Source organism: Lampris incognitus, chromosome 19 (genome assembly GCF_029633865.1).
Source record: "Lampris incognitus isolate fLamInc1 chromosome 19, fLamInc1.hap2, whole genome shotgun sequence".
In the NCBI taxonomy this organism is placed as follows: Eukaryota; Metazoa; Chordata; class Actinopteri; order Lampriformes; family Lampridae; genus Lampris; species Lampris incognitus.
This window is the reverse complement of record NC_079229.1, coordinates 9670593-9693221: the sequence shown is the minus strand read 5'-3', so window position 1 is coordinate 9693221 and position 22629 is coordinate 9670593. Positions and strand designations below refer to the sequence as shown.

General features: G+C 44.4%; 1 protein-coding gene across 3 annotated transcripts; it reads left to right on the top strand.

Moving 5' to 3' along the window:
* The first annotated feature begins 1790 nt into the window (after nt 1-1790).
* u2surp (U2 snRNP-associated SURP domain containing) lies at nt 1791-22612 on the top strand. Of its 3 annotated transcripts, XM_056299560.1 has the most exons (26): nt 1791-1853; nt 5135-5233; nt 5348-5462; nt 5610-5734; nt 5838-5908; nt 5990-6078; nt 6233-6268; nt 6380-6462; nt 6972-7137; nt 13235-13446; nt 13886-13929; nt 15380-15484; nt 15587-15653; nt 16897-17060; nt 17656-17818; nt 17961-18040; nt 18139-18226; nt 18339-18476; nt 19012-19204; nt 19327-19407; nt 19559-19610; nt 19701-19848; nt 20006-20116; nt 20202-20326; nt 21592-21786; nt 21967-22612. In XM_056299560.1, exons 1-26 carry the CDS (start codon nt 1809-1811, stop codon nt 22103-22105), a joined length of 2934 nt encoding a protein of 977 aa, XP_056155535.1. In that variant the 5' UTR covers nt 1791-1808; the 3' UTR covers nt 22106-22612. The 3 variants fall into 3 exon arrangements, with proteins under 3 accessions (XP_056155535.1, XP_056155536.1, XP_056155537.1); XM_056299561.1 differs by lacking the exon at nt 6233-6268; XM_056299562.1 differs by lacking the exons at nt 1791-1853; nt 5135-5233; nt 5348-5462; ... (5 more) ...; nt 6972-7137; nt 13886-13929 and having other exon boundaries at nt 13297-13446.
* The last annotated feature ends 17 nt before the right edge of the window (nt 22613-22629 follow it).

The window sequence follows — 22629 nt, the reverse complement described above, 5'->3', positions numbered from 1 at the left end:
GAAAATTCTGTCACGGAGCGTTTCCCATGAACAAGATGCGTAAAACTCTCATCCAACAGTTTAAAAATGAATATTCAGAGGTTACATTTACATTTTAGCAGGTTTTCATCCAAAGCAATTTACAAGAGCGTCAGCAATTAGTAGATACATTTTTTGTATCAACCTGCCGGCATCACAGAGCACCGTAAAGCACTCGTGTCAGTGCACGTTATGTCAGGGGTAATACGTGTAATAGTGCAATGGGTGGATCACAAATAAGGGTTTCAAATGACATATAACTGGACAATGTCACAGATCACGATCACATTCAAAGTGTAGCACAACGGGGATGAGCAGCAGTGCGCATGTTGATACGGATTTACAGGTGAGTCAATGCATTTCCTGTAGCTGCCCGGGAGGCCCCGCAGCAAGGTTTTGATTTTTATCTGGGCAGCAAGCAGGGAGCCAGTGTAAAAATACAAAAAGCAGAGCTAGGAATGAGCAGTGAGGCCAGCTGATAGTTTTGAATGAGAGTAGGATGATTATGGCCGTGTATATGTGAATGGAGATATTTGTTGGGCGTTCTGAACAGCCATCAATTCTTGTTTACTCCTGCGTCTTCCTGAGGTGACGGTTTATTATGAGGTAGATGATGATATAGAACCAGGTGTCTGCCAGCTGGGGCCCCCATGGCATGCACAGTCTGTCCAGCCATGCTCTCCTCGCCCTATCCCCTCCCAGCAGTAGTTTATGCATCTGTTTATCACTATCCTCTTAGCTGGACAACCCAGCAGATAGCTAATGTAAATTGTACCAAATGAGCCGTATAGATACATGAAATGGTAGACTGTGCAAATCTGAGAAGTTGATTACAAAACAATGAAAATAACCTCATCAGAATGTAATGATTAAAGTATTGCCTCATGGGTAGCTTATAGCTCTACAAGGTCATTCTATCCTAGCCACACATGGCAAGTCCAATTAAGACAATGCCACACATTTAGCTAGTCTAATGCTAGTCTAGTATAACATTTCTAAATTGCTTGTTCTACTTTAGAACAGTGTGTTCATATCCTTTTTGAGCACGCCATGTGGAATTTCTTGAAATATTTTTTCCAAGAAATGGGTGCCAATTAATTAATTTTAAAAAAAATCGAGGTAAAGTTGAAATAGTAGGTCAACTCCTATTCTCTCAGGGACTAATTAGGCCTCGGAGCGAGTCGTCGCACGCACCTCCAACCAGTGAAGACGAGATGATGGAGTTAAAATCTTGTGCATAACGTCGTGTCATGCTACATTTTTTTTCATTGCCAGGATTCCGCAGTCTACACCCATCTGCAGGCCAGTGGCCACTCTTTCAAGGATGATGATGTGCACTTCCTTGATAGGGAGGAAGGGACGCTGGTTTGAATGGGGAGTCAGAGGCCTGTGAAGAGGGAAGGACCACCCCTGAACCGGGGAGCAAGAGTATGCCTGTCACCATTTGCTGTGATTCCAAACATTCCCCAATCCTCTGTGAACAGTACACATGGCCATTTGCAACTTTGGTGAGGTGTCACGGCAATTTGCATATGAAACCGATAGTTGTTTTGGGTCGTTACGGCACTGTGCTGTTTTTTTCATTTTACAGAAAAAATATCCAAAATACAACATGAAAAACGGATCAAGTGGGTGCTGATACGGCGAGTAAGGAGCCAAAGCCGTGGTGGGACAAGGTGCGCCGTTATGGTCGGCCATCGATGACTTCTGTATTTGATTATTTTAGCGAGGCCCTCGCCATCGTCTTTATCTTGCGATCGGTATTCGATTCTATTTTTGTGCAACAAAAGATGGCGGACCGAACGTCTGCTGGCTCTCAAAAAGCTAGCGCTAAGGTGAATTTTTATCCTTAACGTTTATGCTGCCTACAGCTTATCTGCTGCTATAAATATGGATGGAGCAATTAGAGCGTTTTTACGGGCGTGAATATTAATATATTTGTTGCTCGTACAAAATGAACGGCGGGGGCAGGGGAGGAAGCGCAAGCGACGTTGTCGGTTAGCTTAGTTGGAAGACGCGCAAAGTGAGGCTAAGCTAACGTCTTGGCATCAGGAAAGGCCGGGCTGTCTATCTGTTCAACCGGACCTCGAAAGCATTGTCCTGACGGTGCGAGTCAGATAAACACCACCTAAGCAAGCAAATTGGCGAAGTGTTACTTGTGTTCATTTTAGTTTCAACAAACGACATTTTTGAAGGCTAAGTTAGCTCCGAGTAAGCTATCTGCAGCGACCGTTCGCCGCCTGGTGCCCCCGACACACGCTAAGCTAGCCGGGCCTCCCATGAACCAGACTCGTTCACACGCCCGATATAAACTACCTACACAGGAACGGCCTGTGTGCGCATGTGTCAGATATGCTTGTTTATAAACCGACAGAAGCCACTTTTATCATTTAATGTGCGTCTATAGATGTGTGTAGATAAGGTGTATAAAGTTATTAGCGAAAGCGTCAGAACTGGCGACCAGTTTACGCCACTGTTGTGGTGTCATTAACCAACAACGTTAATCCACACCCCAATAGGAGCAATAATGGGTTATCATCCTCAGCGGCCAAATACACCTGTGACTTTGATTTGAGTCATTCATATCTTAATGGTGTAAAATCATGTCTTTTCGGCTAGCTGTTGGAAACCAACCATGCCTTGTTTTCTGACGGACAAAACACCGGGCCTGTGAATATCTTAACAGTGTGTCCCAGGCAGATGAGACTCCTCAGCCAGTTGTTCCAAAGAATCAAGTACATCATAGATCAAGTATTTCATGGACAGTGTGTCATTCTGTTGCCAGGTAGTAAAGTAGCTCTAATGAGGGGAGTTTGCAGCAACTGGAGCATGTATAGAGCCACCCCACCACCCAAAATGCCTCCCCAACTGATCCCATGTTTTGGAGGGTACTGCTGTACTACTACAAGGTGGTGGTGGGCGTGGTGAGGTGCAAGAACCATTTCTTGCAAGACCTGAGGTGAAAGTGATGTAGGCAGGGAAGATTACCACCTCCATCTGTACCCAGACAGGGATGTTATGTTTTAAACCAGTATGCTAAAGCTCTCAGGTTAGATGCTCGCTCGGTTATAACGTTGGAAATTCGGGAGGGCCATTCCAATCATAGACTTTGGCCTCTAAGAATTCTTTTCATATCGGAGCACCCTTTTAATCCTGATCAGGCATGGGCAACATGATCCAGAAAGGGCCGGTGTGGGTGCAGGTCTTTGTTCCAACCAAGCAGTTACACACCTGAGTCTACAAATCAAGGTCCTTAGCAAAGACTATTGGTTGACTAATAGAATTAGGTGTTTAACTGCTTGGTTGGAACAAAGACTTGCACCCACAATTGCCCCTTCTGGATAATGCTGCCCATCCCTGATCCAGATAAACAGAGAATTAGAATTTTATTGATACTACTACTATTGATCCTGCTCATTAGGTCTTTTTTTTTTTTTGCAAGAAAATTCAGTTTACTAAGTACAGAGTCAATATTGGTCTGTTAGCTGCCAGTGTAGTATATAGGGACTTTGGGCTCAGCTGGGACTGATGGTAGGTGGAGGAGGGGTGAGCTGGGTCATGGTGGCTGCAGCCTCAGCCTCACAATCTATAAAAAGTTGCCAAATATTTGTTGCTTTCATTCTCTTTTATATCTTCACAGAAATTTGAATCGGTTCATATGGACACAACGTTTATTGAGAGAGAAATGTTTCATCATTAAGTGACTTCTTCAGTCTCAACTGACCCAGGTATCCCTAACAATACAGTGGCATAACGACCGAAAACGACCAGCGTCATCTGCAAATTGCGTTAGCATTAACTAGAGTTTCAATGGCAATGTGCACTATTCACAGAGTCAAAGTTGAATCAGTTCATCTGGATACAACGTGTATTGACAGATACGTTTTATTGCACATCTAAGTTATGTCTTCAAGTCTGACTGCAGGTATCCCTACCCTCATAAGGTGGTGTATTATAAGGGTGGGGATACCTGCAGTCAGTTTAGACTGAAGAGGTCTGACTGCAGATATCCCCACCCTTATAAGGTGATGTATTATAAGGGTCGGGATACCTGCAGTCAGTTTAGACTGAAGACATCACTTAGATGAGTGATGAAATGTATCTGTAAATAAATATGTCCAGATGAACAGATTCAACTTAGATGAGTGATGAAACGTATCTGTCAATAAATGTTGTCTCCAGGTGAACTGATTCAACTTTATTTGATTTTCTTACTTGGATTATTAGGCATGCAGAAAGATGCTGTTCACAGAGGATTTGGGAATGGTTGGCATCACAGCATTGTAAGATGGTGACAGATGTATTCTTAGCCGCCCCCCCCCCCCCGTTGACGGATGGTCGTTGCTTTATTGCCTCCTCGTTATACCACTGTATTGTTTATAAGGGTGGGGATACCTGCAGTTAGTTGAGACTATAGAGGTCACTTAGATGAGTGATGAAACGTTTCTCAGTAAATGTGTCCAGATGAACTGATTTCAACTTACTGTGATTTTCTTACCTGGATTATTGAGCATGCATAAAGGCATCTTTCATATCTAATTTGTTATTAGCTTAACATACTCCATATTTATGGCTCTGGTATGGTATTGTGGTGGATAAGCAACATGGGACTGCGAGCATTAGCCGTGAAACTGCACATTTGTACAGATTTATGTAGTTTCATTAACAGATATTTGGATACATTTTTTGTGTTCCTCCCTTACTTGCAAGATTTTTATTTCACTTGTCGAGATGGGTAAAGTGTAACCAATCTTAAGTTTTTCTCCACCATAATGATATGAACACATCTCAAATTGTGTCTTAAGACCAAAGCCCCACCGCTGCTCACTCAATGACAGGTGCCGAGAGAGAGAGAGAGAGAGAGAGAGAGAGAGCAGCAACATTGTGATCGTAACATCCATCCATGAATTTGTGGAAAACCATAATTGCCACTATGGAAATGTTACTCGCTAATTTCTGCAGTATTCGATAGCAGAACTGATAGTGCCGAATCTTATTGATCTTGGGTCTTGTTTAGAACTACATTTTGGAAATTATCCCAAGAGATGATCGTTTCCAACTCTGTAAAGAAGGCTTTTCTTGTGAACATTCAACCAAGCCTTGTGTATGTTTGCAGGCGCTACTTGAGAGCAAACTGAAATCCTTCAGCATTGGCAAAATGGCAGTTGCAAAGAGAACGCTGAGCAAAAAGGAACAAGATGAAATAAAGAAAAAAGTAAGTATAGCTGACTAAATATTCAAACTGTTGGAGCAGAATCCTGATGTACATTTGTTGATAGTTGATGTTTTTCTGGTCTGTCAACAATACTTTGCTGCTGGTGTCTTACAGGAGGATGAGCGGGCAGCAGCAGAAATTTATGAGGAGTTTCTTGCTGCTTTTGAGGGAGGAGGGGAGGGCAAAGTCAAGGCATTTGTCCGTGGTGGTATTGCGAATGCATCAAAAGGTAAGGCAGTGGAAATCATTTGTGATTGTGCTCTCTACTTAGAGAATGTATATAGTTTTTGTCTCACAAGTGTACTGTTTCTTCATATGAAAATGTAAATGTGATTTCGTTGGAGTTCTGGTCCTAACCGACTGTGTCTTCTGTCAGAGGAGGCTGCTGCTGATGAGAAGAAGGGCAAGCTGTACAAACCTAAGTCCCGTTTCGAGACCCAAACTAAAAGCTTCTTGCCGCTGGAAACCCCACCTCAGTTTTTAGCATTAGACAAAAGACATGTATGTACAATTGCCTTTCACAACCAGAATTTTGTTGTTGTTAAATAATTCATGCCTTTCTCTTCCTGGTTACTGTCTGACATTATTCACGTCTGTATTTCAGCCACAGAAGAAAAGCACTGAAAAGGAAAAGAAGAAGAGTAACTTGGAGCTCTTTAAAGAAGAGCTTAAGCAGTAAGTTTCATCATATTCCTCTCTTGCCCTCTTTATTTGTCCACAGGGGGCATTAATTGCATAATATGCTGTCTCTTGCAGAATACAGGAAGAAAGGGATGAGAGACACAAGATGAAAGGACGTGTCAGTCGTTTTGAACCGCTCTCCGGCTTGGACGGGAGACGCTCGTGTAAGTGTCCACACGTTGCATGACTGTCAGACGGTTTGTAGCTGGGTCTCAAATATGACCCTGTCCCGCACGCCATGCCTCCTGCCCTCCACCCCACCCCGTCTTTCAGTTTTGCTTGGTAACAAAATTTACACTGCTCTTCTGCTTCTTTTAGCGGATGGTTCTTCAAGAAGAAACCGTCCGTCCAGTGGTAAATTTGACTTAATACAGCGGCTTTGAATATCCTCATCTTCCTAAGAAAATGTGCTTGTCCAGACAGATGTCGTGAAAGAAACGACCTCTCTCTTGTCTGTCTCTGCAGTTTTGGACGACTCTGCACCAGGATCCCATGACGTTGGAGACCCGTCCACTACTAACTTGTATCTCGGAAACATAAACCCACAGGTGAGTTTGTTTTTCTAAACAGCATGGCATGCTGTGAGAGAAAAACTTGGCATATACCTGGATAGCTTTATTATGCAAATCATTTGTTTATTTAAGCCTGTCAATACTTATTGACAATCCTTAAATTTGATGGCTACTTGTGCAGTCAAGTTACATTTTATTGACAAAGCGTACTTTAAACTGTAAGCAGTAAAGTGTGATTTACAAAGCTGTGAAGACAAATGTAAAAAAGGAGAACAAGAAAGTATTGATGAATATAAATGCAATAGAAGCCGTTGAAAACAAAAACAAGTTTACAACACAATGGTATAACAGTGAAATACCAAAGTTGGAAGTTTTGCCTTTTAACAATGCAGGTGTTGGGTCATTTCCCATTGTCGGACACTGAAATCACATTTCTGCTCATTTACTGTTGACAAAAAGACAGTTATTGAAATCTACTGATCTCATTGTGCAGCTCGGTTATTATCCAGTCTTCCCTGTGTTGCTCTGTCTTCTTGATTCTGTAGATGAACGAGGAAATGCTCTGCCAGGAGTTTGGCCGCTATGGCCCATTGGCCAGTGTGAAGATCATGTGGCCCAGGACGGATGAGGAGAGGGCTCGGGAGAGGAACTGTGGCTTTGTGGCTTTCATGAACAGGAGGGATGCTGAACGAGCCCTCAAGAACTTAAACGGTATCAAACTGTCTCTTTTTTTTCCTGCCCAGTACTTTTCAAGGAGGTACCAGTTATACACTTGTTGCTACATTTTCATTCCGTTGATAATAGTATTGCTGCCTTTCACCACTAGGAGTCGTTGGGCTTCCTTATTGTGGATTGCAAACCCTCCACTGTCATGTAGCAAAGTTATGAACCACCTCTGCTTGTATAAAACAGTAATTGACCTGAGGTTACATTACTTGAATTTGGACGACCACCAGCTCGTTCACACTGTGATTGGGACTTTTATTTTATTTAACCTATTGACAATGTTAGATTGGAACAATAACTTTTATTATTTCACTGTTGTAACAAGTGTCAGATATCAGCTGACGGTGTCTGTGTAGTGCAGCGGTCTATTCCGTTGCCTACCAACACGAGGATCGCCGGTTTGAATCCCCGTGTTACCTCCAGCTTGGTCAGGTGTCCCTACGGACACAATTGGCCATGTCTGCAGGTGGGAAGCCAGATGTGGGTATGTGTCCTGGTCACTGCACTAGCGCCTCTGATCAGTCGGGGCGCATGTTCGGGGGGGGGGGGGGGGGCTGTGGGGAATAGCGTGATCCTCCCACACGCTACGTCCCCCTGGCGAAACTCCTCACTGTCAGGTGAAAAGAAGCGGCTGGCAACCCCACATGTATCGGAGGAGACATGTGGTAATCTGCAGCCCTCCCCAGATTGGCAGAGGGGGTGGAGCAGAGACCGGGACGGCTCAGAAGAGTGGGGTAATTGGCCAAGTACAATTAGGGAGAAGAAGGGAGAGAAAAAAAAGATGGCAGCATTGGCAGTGTTTGGTTAATACTACTGGTTTTACTCTGAGACAGTATAACTAACGGGGGGGGGCACTGAAAGAAACAAAATATTTTATATGTTATTTATTCAATTTATGTGCACTTGTCTCATTTCACTGTGAGAGTCTACTGTGATTTACTGTTGTGCTAGTTTCTCTGCTCTGTGTGTTTCACCGAGGGCGGGGCTTAGCCCCTCCACACACACAGGGAGCAGAGGAGGGACAGGTGAAGTGAAGATAATGTTACTTGAATTGACAACAACTAGTTGACAACAACTAGTTGTGTTACAGTAAGTCCAATGAAGGCTTCCCAGCAAGAGTAATTTATTAATGTAATCAGTCTAAAACCAAAGATGGACAGACGTCGACCCTAACCGTCTGAAATTCAGGCCAAAATATCTGCTTTTTTTTTTTTAATGCACCCAACCTGAATCTGGTGATGGTGGCAAGGATGCTAGAAGCTCTACTGCTGATGGAAGGGATACTTGTCTTGGCCAGAGCAGTAGCAGCTCTCCCGCTGATACAGCTGCAGCCCCCGACAAGCTCACAAGGGCAGGCAGTGTTGTCAGAGAGGAAATACTCCTGTCTCTACAAGACCGGTATTGGCAAGGTTATGTGCAAAAGTAAATAATAATGTACACTTAATTCAACTCCATCCAATCTTGATGATTGAAGATCGTGAAGATGGCGGCGCGAACTCATGTTTGCGGCAGCCTCCCGCAGTACCGTCCATGCAGTGTCTTTGTCCATGTCTGCATCCAAGTTTCTGTCTTCGTTTGATGGCTGGGAGAGCTCGGTCTGCTGTGTCCTGTGGGCCCAGGGACCACAGCCCTGCCCGGAGCTGCACCCAAAGAGGAAACACTGGGCGGTCTGACAGGATGTAGAAGCGGAGCAGGCTAAGCTAACTGCTATTCCATGCAGACTGGCAGTTCCGATAACACTGAGGGCAGTCTGGCAGTGGCCTTGCCTAGCGTTGACTGTGGTTTTTAGTGTTGTCGTGTGGAGTGTGGGGAGGTGTGTCGAATGTGTCTGGCTAGGAAAGCTGGCGTTGGATCAGCTGATGGAGCCTGGTCTGCTGCATCCAGTGGGCCCAAGGACCATTGCCCCGCCCAGAGCTGTGCCCGAAGAGGAAACATCGAGGGCGGTCTGACAGGATGCGGAAGCGGTGCAGGCTAAGATAACTGCTAGCCCATGCAGACTGGCAGTTCCGACAGTCATCTTGGCTGGCTCTGTTGTCTTTGACAGTGATTTTTTTTTTTTTTTTAGTTTGGATATATACGTATGTGTTTAATTTGGATATATGTGTTTTGTTTGGATATATGTGTTGTAGTTTTTGGATATGTGTTTTTGTCTTTGTGTTGTGCTGCTGTGGGCTGGGGAAAACGATATTTCGATCATGTACGCAAGTACATGATATGAAACGACAAAGGGCTCCTGATTCATGTTTTTTATAGCGCTCAGACCGTGATCAAACTCAAGGCAACAGTGACACCAAGTGGCCAAGGGAGGTATTACGATATTTGCCAGGTCCAAATGTTCTGTAATATTGTAATTAATTGGGTTAGCAACCCCCCCCCCCCCCCAAAAAAGAGCAGTCAACCAAGGGGAAACATTGGCCATTCAGATGTTGTCCATCCATCCGTTATCCAAACCGCTTATCCTGCTCTCAGGGTCACGGGGATGCTGGAGCCTATCCCAGCGGTCATTGGGTTGCAGGCGGGGAGACACCCTGGACAGACTGCCAGGCCATCACAGGGCCGACACACCCACACATTCACACCTAGGGACAATTTAGTATGGCTGATGCGCCTGACCAACATGTCTTTGGACTGTGGGAGGAAACTGGCGCACCTGGAGGAAACCCATGCAGACACGGGGAGAACATGCAAACGCCACACAGAGGAAGACCCGGGACGACTCCCAAGGTTGGACTACCCCGGGGCTTGAACCCAGGATGTTCTTGCTGTGAGACGACCGTGCTAACCACTGGGCCACCGTGCTGCCCTATGGTGCTTCTGTTTGACAGAAATACCTGGAAAAAAGGCTCTGCAGTGCATTAAGAAAAACAGAGGTCTTAGTGGATCTTATGCTCATAATAGGACTCATCAAGATGAACGTGTCCCACATTTTCTTGCTCACAAAATCTAAAAATACACAGGTGCCCACTTGTAACTCTCCAGCATGGAGACAGACACAGACTTGTCAACAGTTAAACCAACAAATACTTTTAAGTTATATCTAGACTGCTGCTAATCAGATAAAAGCATCCCATTTTTTTTGGCTATCAGATTTCCTGCTGACACATGTCCATACCCAAAATCCAGTGTCACTAATTTAGTGTTGTTGGCTTTCTGCAGATAAAAAGAAGACAAAATACTGGTAGCAAGTTTCTGGATTGATTACATTTTTTACAAAGTACAAAGCAGCTTTCATGGCATGAACGTCTATAAAGGATAACAGAAACCTGTCATAATGTGCACCTTCAATTCTATGCAGTGTGAAAAAGAAATGCAATTCTACAATATTTTGTGTTGGATCCCCCACATATAATGTCAAATACAAGTATGATGAAGGAAGTGACCCAGAAAGTGGTAAAAACAGGCAACTTCCTGTAAGACTGTCCATCCTGCTGCTCTTGAATAATTGTTGTTAAGATGTAAGTCTGTGGTCATCTGGGTAGTGTAGCAGTCTGTTCCGTTGTCTACCAACACGAGGATCGCCGGTTCGAGTCCCTGTGTTACCTCCGGCTTGGTTGGGCGTCCCTACAGACATGATTGGCTGTGTCTGCAGATGGGAAGCCGGATGTGGGTATGTGTCCTGGTTGCTGTACTATTGCCTCAGGTTGGTTGGGGCGCCTGTTCAGGGGGGAGGGGGAACCGGGAAGAATAGCGTGATCCTCCCATGCCCTACGTCCCCCTGGCGAAACTCCTAATTTTCCGGTGAAAAGAAGCAGCTGGCAACTCCGCATGTATCGGAGGAGGCATGTGGTAGTTTGCAGCCCTCCCCAGATCAGCAGAGGGGATGGAGCAGTGACGGGGACAGCTCGGAAGAGTGGGGTAATTGGCTGGATACGATTGGGGGGGGGGGGGTCCCCCCAAACCCCCCCCCCCAAAAAAAGATGTAAATCTGTACCTAACACTTAAGCTGAAATGAGCCTGATGATTGCTGAACCGTGGGCTTGCCAAGTTTGTCTTTCCTCTTCTCCCCTTCAGTGCTCCTGTGTTGAGCTTGTTCCAAGGAAAAATCTGAGACCCATGATTCCCTCCTACATCCTGACTTTAACCTTTGTCCAGGATAAATCCACCTGTCAGAGGGCAAGAACAATGTCTACTACTAGCATTTTTTGTACACTCTTCCACTGACCAGAATCCATCCTTTTTACTCAGGGTCAGTTTATTGTTTTACCAACTCCCAAAGGCGCGCAACCCTTCATCTGGGGGCAAAAAATGAAAACCCTCCCTTAAAGTTCACAAAATTATGTTCTCTTCTTGTCGCTTCACACCATTCAAATCAGCAGGAGGATGATTAACTCCTTTCTAAAGCTAAAACCCGAGGCCATAAAATGTGACGCCATCGAGCGACAGAACCTGTGGACATCCAAAACGTCAAGCTCTTTCCATCCTGTATCTTTTATTAATACATCCTGGAGTGCACATGAGGGCCAATCAGCGTTGGAAGCACCGAGGCATAGGACAGAGCCGAACACATCGTCCGGTGGGAAAGCTTGTGATGTCATCCTCAATTGACTGGCTCAGAAGATTGAGGGTAAAATGAAAAAGAACGTACAGAGAAAGTGAGGGAAACATGGGATATTTTTTGTTTAAAATGGCCCTTACTGTACATAATCCATAATCAGTGGCTTACACTGGTTTTATTGTGGCTCGTGGGAAATCAGCTGCTGGTACGAAATTAACAAGAGGGCTTGTTAGTGTTATGCAAGAGCAACACAGTGATTTCGCGTACCCTTATTTCAATTTCTAGTTAGAGCTGACACAAAATCAAGCCTCAAGATCATAATCAGGAGTGCTAAAAATGTGTCTTGAGGGCCAAGGGCTCAAGCTTGCAAATTAAGGTAGCTTGCAGGCCTGATGCCATACACATTCTTGTCAGACATTTTCATTAACTGCTTACAACTGCTCATTAGCTTTGTGAGATACACATTTATTTGCCTGGTCAAATTGCATGCAGCGTGACGGTGAACTTTGTTGACCACACCAACATGTAACTTGTTGGCCAGGGACAGCCCTAGCTAATGCCTTTAAAGAGATCGGTTCCTCCATCCATTATCCAAGCCGCTTATCCCAGTTAGGGTCGCGGGATGCTGGAGTCTATCCCAGCAGTCATTGGGCAGCAGGCACGGAGACACTCTGGACATGCCGCCAGTCCATCACAGGGCCGACACATTCACACCTAGGGACAATTTAGTCGATCAGTTCACATTTTTTGACTAGGCCCATTGGGGTATCAATTGTCAGGATTTCAAAATGCTTGTGGGACAATGTCATATTTTTAACTGACCTTGAAGTTTGTCTGTCAAACCATAACTGATTTGCATCTGGTTATATGAGGAGAATTGGAACCGATGTTAATGGATAAATGCCAAGTATGAAACTTGTTCCGAGTCGGTTAATTGTTTACCTCCATTGTTGGGGGGGGGGGGGGGGCTTTCCATATGATGCCAAGAAACCTCACAAAAAAGGGCCAAAGGCACAGGGTAGACTGAATAGTCAAGTCAAATTTATTTATGTAACCTCTAATCACCTAATCACAATTCAGTCCCAGAGGGCCTCACAATCTGACTACATACCGTTAACGCATGACCTCATCCCCGGACCCCTGACTCATATTAGGAACAACTCCACACCTTTCACAATACTTTCATACTTACCAGAATGTGTGAAAAATGAACAAAAATATACACAATCTTGTTTCCATCCATCCATCCGTCATCCAAGCCGCTTATCCCAGTCTTGTTTGTCACCGTAAATGTGACACTTCTGGAATCAAGGCTGTGAAGAAGTGCCACATGTTGGTAATGAGGAAACTGATTTTGATGTCTAGTTACAGTTTTATTCAAGCAAACAACACGCCAATTAGTCCTTTCACAGCAAACGAGAGGTTACCACCACAGCTGTGGATAGATAACCTGTACAATATACTCACAGAGTGTACTGCAGAGTACTGTAGTGCGAGTATATTACTGTAGAGTACTGCAGTGTGAGTATATTCACATGTTGTATGTTAACCAATTGTGTAACCTTTCCCCCCCTTCGCTGATTACAGGAAAGATGATAATGAACTTTGAGATGAAGCTGGGTTGGGGCAAAGGTGTGCCCATCCCACCCCACCCCATCTACATCCCTCCTTCCATGATGGAGCACACACTCCCCCCACCCCCCTCCGGCCTGCCCTTCAACGCCCAGCCCCGTGAGAGGCTGAAGAACCCTAATGCTGCCCTGCTTCCTCCACCCAAAAACAAGGAGGAGTTTGACAAGGTAACTCAGAATGTCAACTTAAGAAATGCTATGTGGGTTATTGCCTTTGTTTGTTTTCTTTGTTTGTTTTTTGTTTTATTTTGGTACTTTTGCTGGTAAGATGTTAGCCTCTCTGTAAGTAGTCAGTCAAGCTTTTGGTCCTAGTCTCTGTAAGTGGTAGCTGCTTATTTTGTTGACTGAGCTAAAGAACTTTTGCACTGTATGTAAAAGGTGGGGTAGAAAGGAGATGTTATTAGCGTATGGGGAAATGCGTGGCGTTAACAAGAGGTGTTAATGAATACAGTGTCGGGGGTTGGCCATTGGTAAAAAACTGACAGCAGTACAGGAAAGTTGTTTTCTATTTGCAGTTTTCAATGCATTTTTTAATATTTTTCACTTGTTGCCTTTTAACAATACTCACATATTCTATGTTTATTATCTGATGTGACTTCATATACAGACTCTGTCGCAAGCCATAGTCAAAGTGGTTATCCCAACAGAAAGGTACATGTTTTTCTTTTTTTAATTGGTGTAAAAACTTAGAACAAAAAGAAAAAAACATCCCATAATGAAGCCAAAAAGTTTAATCAATTGGATCACTGCATGCTACAGGGGGCTGCTCAGTGTGGGTGAGCAATGGTTGAGGCAAGTGTACAACATTTGATTAGCTTCATTTTATTGTATAGAACAGTACTGACTCAAGCATTAGATCATATAAACCCAGATATTTCACATCTAACCAGTTTTCACATATAGCTAGTAGAGCCTCAGTGTTGTTTACCCATACATCCATATATGTTTTTTGGAATTCGAAACCATCGTGAGTTTTCCTACACAACAGCACAACTCCATACACCAAACCTAAACGCTCACATCTGTAGTTCAGCTGTAGTAACACGGTGCATGTATACATGCATAGCCTTCTGGCTCCTCCATGTCTTCGTCAGGTCTTTTGCCCTGAGCATTGCTCATTCAGACCGTCCGCCCCCTTGGCCTCTGTCATTCTATCGGGAGCTCAGTAAATCTGGCCCGTGCCCACAAATTCAAACCTGCCATTAGTAGTCTGTATGACCTTTGACATTGGCCTTGGTGAGCAGCACAAGTTGAACTGTCTGCAGCAGCGAGGGACCTGAAAAGCATCATGGGATGGATTGGGAAAGTATACAGAATTTTACCCCGCCATTGGTACGATCGGCTCCAATACAAGTAAATGTGATCTGTGTTGTCAAATGAAAGACATCCTTTGTTTTGTTGGCCACTTTAGGCTAATTATGTCCAACCTGCACCAAAGACCCCCCCCCCAGCCTTTTCTCTCAGATTCTCTACAGAGCAGTAGTCATCACATTCGCACTGTACTCAGTCATGACCAACTTCACCAGTAGACATCCTATTTAGCCTATCTAGGCCAACAATCCTACACCGCTTTGGTTCTTCCTCACTTTCACGTTAGTCAGTAACTGAGAAGTGCGTATTGCGAGGTACTGTATTGACAGACCTGGTCAGTCAATGCAATCTCGGCAATACCCACTCTCCAGTTTTACCACCTACTTCAGCTTCACTATTTCCCATTCAGTACAAATTCAGTCTAGGAAGTAGGTTGTAAATGAAAAGCTTAAGGCAGTGCAACAAACACAAAACAAGTTCAATGGTTTCCTTAAAGTTATCTGACATAAAATTCACTTAATCCTTTACATTCAATTTCTAAAAAGAAAAACCCACTTGAACAAATTAACTTTTAAAAAAAACCTCCCAATTAACCTAGATTTTGTACAGTAAATATGATTAGCTCTTACTGTAGAAGCATTGTTTTTGGTTGCATTTGAACATTCATGTTTTGTGTGTTAAGTCGTCATAGGCCCCGAGGCATAGTTCAGGCTAGCAGACAGGATTTGCATACTGGTCAAGAGTTGTGTCACTTCTGAATCCGTTCGCTTTAACTGTGTTTTCTTTGTAGGAATTTGCTCTCTCTCATCCACCGAATGATCGAGTTTGTGGTGCGTGAGGGCCCGATGTTTGAAGCCATGATTATGAACAGAGAAATCAACAACCCCATGTACAGGTGAGTGCTGGGACACATTAGTGAAATGATATACATATAGTTGTGATATTGCTGGTGCTTTGCTTTGCTTGCAGAGTTTTGATGGGTGATCCTTTGTTTCAGGTTTCTGTTTGAGAACCAGAGCCCAGCACATGTATACTACAGATGGAAGCTCTATTCCATATTACAGGTATGTTGCCCATTTGCAGAACATGCCATGGTCATGTAGGCCAGTGGCGAACAGTGTGGAATAAGGTGCATGTATGTATGCTGATGACACAATGCATATTGTCTTAAAGGCAGAATGGGTAGGATTTTCCTAAAAAACAATATGTAGACTCATAAAAAAATAATCCCTCTCAGTCATCACTTATGACATCACTGACAGGATGCGGAAGCGAGCCGGGCTAAGCTAACTGTTAGCCCATGCAGACCAGCAGTTCCGACAGTCATCCTGGCTGGCGTTCATTCTCTTGGACAGTGATTTTTTTTTTCAGTTTGTATATATGTGTTAGTTTGGATGTGTGTGTTCTTGTAGTTTTTGGATGTGTTTTTGTCTTTGTGTTGCACTGCTGTGGGCTGGGGGAAACGATGTTTTGTTTCGTTTCATGTGCATGAAGTGAAATGACAGAAGTGATTCTGATTTTGACCCACTAGACGCGTGGCAGTGGCTGTATCTACAGAGACCCTGTCCTCTGCCTGTATTTTCTTATTTTGCTGTGTACAGGATGTCTCTGGTCATTGACCTTTGGGCAGTGGGCATGTAGCCCCCAGGCCATAGCCTGCAGGGTGTGAATATAAAAACGTAGCAACCAGGTGTCAGATCATAAGCACACATCCAAGAGGAAGCTGTGACAGTGGCGGACACGGTGCCAAAAAAATGTAAATATAGCAAGGTAAAATGCCAAGCAGACAAATCTCGTTCCAAAACGAGAGTGAATCGGGGGTTGGCTTTCAGCTGCTGGCGAGCATTGAAGGAGAGGATGAAGAGCTATGCGGAGTTGGCCTGTACAACTGGGATTTGTTGTGTTAACTGCGGTCAGGGTGTCGCTTCTGTTGTTGTTGAGCTGGGGAGGAGGGGCCAACTTTGAATGTTGTCTTTAAAAACCGCAACCGAAAAATCCTACTCATTGTGCCAGGACCTTTATGTGGAGTTGGCATGTTCTCCCCATGTCTGCGGTGGGTGTCATCCGGGTGCTCCGGTTTCCTTCCACCATCAAAAAAAGACTTGCATGTTAGGGTTAATACTCTGTTTGTGCCCCTGAGCAAGGATATAGGAAAAAGAAGTGGAGTTGGTCCCCGGGCGCTGCAGCTGCTCACTGCTCCTATATACAATAGGATGGGTTACACACAGAGAACACATTTCATTGTAACCGAACAACTGCACAATGACAAAATAAAGTGGCTTTCTTTCTTTCTTCTTATCTGCTCAGGGAGAAGCACCAGCTAAATGGCGAACAGATGACTTTCGGATGTTTAAGAACGGCTCTTTGTGGCGTCCACCTCCTCTCAACCCGTACCTCCATGGCCCTTACAACGATGGAGAAGAGGAGGAAGAAGAGGAGGAGGCCAATAAGAAAGGCTGCTTGAAAGAGGAGTAAGACCCTTTTTCTCAAAGTTGTTGACCTTAATTGAATTAAAACGAATCGTGAATTGCATAGTCTCACTTTTTGTTCCACACTATTGTGTTTCGGTGCCCAGCTGTGAATGAGAACATTGCAAATCGTTTACTTTCAGTAGTTTCCAGTGCTTACAGTCTGGTCAACAGTATGTGACAGTTTCCGTTATGGGCAGGGGGTCAAAAGGAAAAAGAGAAATTCAAAGCATCCCTTAAAATGAGGCATGGATAAGAGCCATTAAAATATTTTATTTTTTTTCAATGGCCAATCACCTACGTTTCGGTTAAAGGGTAGCATGATTTGGCCTGCCTTCATTCAGTATGACCAATTATCACAAAAGGTTTTTAATGAGGCTTTATATGAAGAGCTCCACAGGGTTTTGAGTTTTGCAGTTTCCTGGCAGTCTTTATGCATGCTCAATAATCCAGGTAAGGAAATCACAGGAAGCTGAATCAGTTCATGAGGACACAACATTCATTGAGAGAAACACTGAGTGATGAAACGTTTCTCTTTCAATTTTGCTTATCTCTGTCCCCCCTCCATTTCCTCCTCCTCCTACCACTCCTCCCGCAGAGAGCGCGATAAACTGGAGGAGCTCCTGCGTGGCTTGACTCCCAGGAAGGGAGACATTGCCGAGGCTATGCTGTTCTGTCTGAGTCACGCTGAAGCTGCTGAGGAGATAGTGGAGTGCGTCACAGAGTCACTCTCCATCCTCAAGACCCCGCTCCCCAAGAAGGCAAGGACACCACTCAGGCTTTAAGTCAGGGACATGATTTAGGATGTCCATGAATGTTGAGTTTATTGTTAGACTCTTTTTTTTTTTTCCTTGAACGTATCCCTCACATGACAATGAATCCATACTTTCTTCAACATTTCAGATCGCACGGTTATATTTAGTTTCTGATGTACTGTACAACTCCTCTGCCAAAGTTGCCAATGCGTCTTACTACAGAAAATAGTAAGTTGTTAAAACCTTACACTCAATCTACACATTCAGTCTAAGCTTTCCTCGTCCAGTGTGGCACTCATATTTTGTCTTTTTATCCTGTCTTACAGTTTTGAGTCCAAGCTCTGTCAGATCTTCTCAGACCTCAACGCAACCTACAAAACGATACAGGGCCACCTCCAGTGTGAGAACTTTAAGGTACAAAATTCTTACCGCTTTCTGCTCAAGGCAGCAAAGATAAAAGTCCGAAAAAGACAGTTGTAATCAGTCACCCTTTCACCCTTTGTTTTGTTTTCCCCTGTGCTGTTAGCAACGAGTAATGTCTTGTTTCCGGGCGTGGGAAGACTGGGCAGTGTACCCGGACCCTTTCCTCATCAAGCTGCAGAACATCTTTCTGGGCCTGGTTAACCTCCCAGCGGACAAAGAACCCGTCCCCCTTGTAGTGGAGGTTTGCAATCTGAACTCAATTGTGTACAAAGATAAACAAAAACCTGTTCCAAAGACTTTGTGCTTTAAAGACATGGTATCCAAACTTAAGACACACTGATTTGAAAAATGTCTTTTTTATCCATTTAGCCAATCTTCCATGCCATCATGTACCCCTATCTAACAGTGTATACCAAAACATGTATAGTTCTTTATTTTTGCATCAACCCAAGTTTCTTTTCCTTCATGGAGAAACAGATCTTTTGCGTCGTTTAGGTTATGTTCTTGTTGAACAGGCATCAAATTCAAACCAATATCTATAATCAAAAGCTTTCTGTATGACTCCTCCCAATATACCTGCATGCATAGCATTGTCTCACTGTCATTCATGCACAGGCCTGGCCATAGTGTCCTTTGTGTATTTGGATCAGGACCCTAAGCATCTCGTCTCTCGCCACCGCTGTCTAAATAAAAGGGTACTAAATTGCCAATTTTGAAAAAGAAGAAAAAAAATTCAATCTGGTCGTCTTCTTTGTTTTTCTTCTGGTCTGGTGTAGCCCGAGGTAGCAGATGACCTAGATGGAGCCCCCATTGGTGGGGAATATGTGGATGGGGCTCCTATGGAAGACGTGGACGGGGTGCCCATTGACACAGGCATCATCGACGGAGCGCCTATTGATGGGGCCCCCCTGGATGACCTAGACGGTGTTCCTATCAAGCCCATGGAAGAGGACATAGATGGAGTGCCACGTGAGTGTTGCTGAGACCAGCATGAGGTTTCAGATGATGGGGATCTGACATACATACATTTTCTATGACTGCTGCTAGGATGCATGAATTTTTATAAATTCCTTTTTTTCCTGGTCTCAAAGTGGATCAGTCCAGAGAAGCAACGTTCAAAGTGGCCCCCTCCAAATGGGAAGCTGTGGATGAGTCAGAGTTAGAAGCTCAAGGTGAGATCGCCATAGATAATATCGATATGTAAAATTTAAATCTATTGTGGACTGCAACTTGGTGAACTGAGCAGCATTTGAAGTGTACGTCCCTAGAACTGCTGGCAGTTTGCTAAATGTTGATGCTCATTCTTATTGGTTTCCCCTTCAGCTGTGACAACCTCAAAATGGGAAATATTTGAGCAGCCGGAGGAAACAAAAAAGTGAGTTTAAATAAAGTGGTTTAATAACATTTCTGGTAACTCAGTTCGTGCTTTACTGTTTTCCATTAACGTTGCTCCCCCCTTTTGAAGGGACGAGGATGAGAGTGATGATGACGACAAGAGCATCCGCTCAGAGGATCCTCAGAGTTACTCCAACCCCATCAGAGATGATACCGACATCAAGGCCAAACACTCTGAAATGAACGAGGAGAAACGCACCAAGCTGAGAGAGATAGAGGTACGATGCTCTGCAACTTTTAGCCCCATTCCACATGCCTCTGCATTGAATACGCCACAACTCGTGTTTGGAATTCAATGAAAGTTTCATCCCCAATCATAATCTTCTAGACTTTTGAGGCTTTTCCTAATTTTGTGTCCTTGTATTTTGCTTCCAGGTTAAGGTCATGAAGTTCCAAGACGAGCTGGAATCTGGGAAAAGACCCAAGAAGCCTGGCCAGAGCATTCAGGAGCAGGTGGAGCACTACAGGGACAAGCTTTTACAAAAGGTAACGAACCGGTTCACACCACATACTACAATATCAAAACCAGTTATTTGCTTTGGGCTCCACTGATGGTGTTCCCCTCCCACAGGAAAAAGAAAAGGAGAAACTTGAGAGGGAGAAAGAGAAGGAGAAAAAGGAGAAGGAGAAATCGGAGGTGCGTTTGAAAGAAGTGAAGAAGGAAAAAGATGATGACACACCGACCAGGAAAGACAGGTGAGACAATGTTCAGTTGCCGGGTGTATTAGGTTTGACATGAATAGTAAGGTTAATTTGTGCACACTTGGTGAAAGTGACGCATTTCACGAAAGACAAACTGTTAATTGACATCTTATCCTTCAGACAGCCAATGATTGTTTGTAGAAGTGTCCCCATACCACTTTTTCACTACCGATACCGCAGCTTTGGCTATCTGCCGAAACCAATATCAATCCGATATTTTGTTTTACTCTTGTACTATTACGACTACTACTTTCAGCTGCTCCCGTTAGGGGTCGCCACAGCGAGAGTTTGGAGAGAAAATCGCAAACTTCATCGTGCATATGAGGGATGGCCTTTTCCATTATATAATGGCGAAGGGCAAAGTGTGGTGAGCTTGGAGGTGCTCAGTTAAGCGTCGAAACCCCACATTTTCTATTGCCGAAAAGTTGTCCAGGACCATAAACTCAGCTAGTTTCTCCATCATCGATTTTTGCCTCGTTGCTGTCTGGGGGCAGTTTCTTTTGCCTTTTTATGCTGCTGTTAGGGTGTTTTGCTTTTCTTTGCAGCCGTTGCACGCAGAAATTCTGGTGTTGTTCCAAATGCTTAATGAAGTTTGTGGTGTTAACTCGACCAGCAGCACTGCCACCCCTCGAAACATTTGCGTTGCAAATTTTGCATTCGGCTGTTGGATTTTACTTCCACGCCACTTGCATGACTACTCCACCGGTAGTTAACACTCATACACATGCGACTAATTCTACTACTATTGTCATCACTTGACACGATGCGCCGCTTAACCGGAGGCGCGCGGCACGGGAAGTGCTAATATGAAGAAGCCAGAAAGAAGACGTTACACACTCTGTACAGTAGGTGGCGGTATGCACCTTAAAGTTGTTTGCGATCCGCCAGTAAACCGAGAGAAGAAGTAGAAGAAATATGTAAGCATTTAGGCGATGGTTTAAGCTAAGATACCCCGTGGATTGTATCGGATAGGTTTCGGATCATATTTTTTTCTCCTCTGCGATATCCAGTCCAGCCTTCTGGGCCAGTATTGACCCAATGCCGTGGATCGGATCGGGACAGCCCTAATTGTTTGATTAAATATTATCAAATTATGTTTGTGATGGTTTAACATTTGTCATCGTCGACTTTGAGAAGATCAATTACAATGGGTCAGTGGTTGGAAGTCTCAAGTGACCAGGCATAAATTAACCGTTATTCTAACATGCTCATTTCTTGGTGGAATTCGATGTCGTATCTGATGAATGCTTCTCTCCTAGGAAACGGCGTCACAGCGGGTCACCCAGCCCGACGCGCAGTAGCAACCGGCGCGGCCGATCACCCTCGCCGCGCTCCGAGAGGTCAGAACGATCGGAGCGATCAGAGAGGTCTGACCGTTCCTATTCCAAAGACGTGTCGTCTCGGCCGTCCCACAAAGACTCCCCTCGCTCCAGCAACAAGAAGTCCTCCAAAAGGTGAGGGAGACCATTCAACCCGTGAAGAAAGTCTTCTACCTCGTACCCCTTATGTTACATCTGTTCACTACAGAATCCCACTGGGGTTCTAGTAGCTGCCCCAGGGGAAATTAAGAGGAATGAATTCACAATCATGTTTTTATGTCCATTTGTCTTTTGTTTGTGTTCCGTTCCACTCAGATCTCCCTCGACACCACGCACACCCAAAAGGTCCCGGAGGTCACGGTCCAGGACACCCAAGAAATCGGCAAAGAAATCCCGCTCCAAATCTCGTTCCCCACATCGGTCCCACAAGAAATCAAAAAAGAGCAAACACTGACAAATCAAAACCTGGAACCCTGTCACCCGTGACTGCTGGACTGGCCCATCCCCTCCCTCCCTCCCCGCGCTGCGTGCTGAGTTACCTGAACAGAAGGTTGACTCGGCTGGTGGGGAGATGAGTTCCCTGGCCTGAACTGAATGTTCATCTCTTGACAGAGAAGAGAGGTGGTTGTTGCATGGGTTGCCATGTTGCGTATCAAAATGGACTGGGCCGTTGTTTTATATTGTAAAAACAAATCTTGTGTGTAACTACTCAGCCCGACCCACCCTTCACTCCACGGCCCAGATGGAATTCATCCATGGTGTAGACCACACCCTTACCAGAGTGTGACGATTCTTATATTCATGCAGTCATTTTCTGTTTTTGTAGTTCACATTAAAATTAATTCCTAATAATTTGTGGTGTCTTTTCTAGACGGTCATATCAACGAGGAATTTTCTACCAACTTGCAAAAGAGTCTTTAGAAAATTAAACTTTAAGTGGCACTCAAATAAAGGTTTTCTAACAAATGTATAAATCCT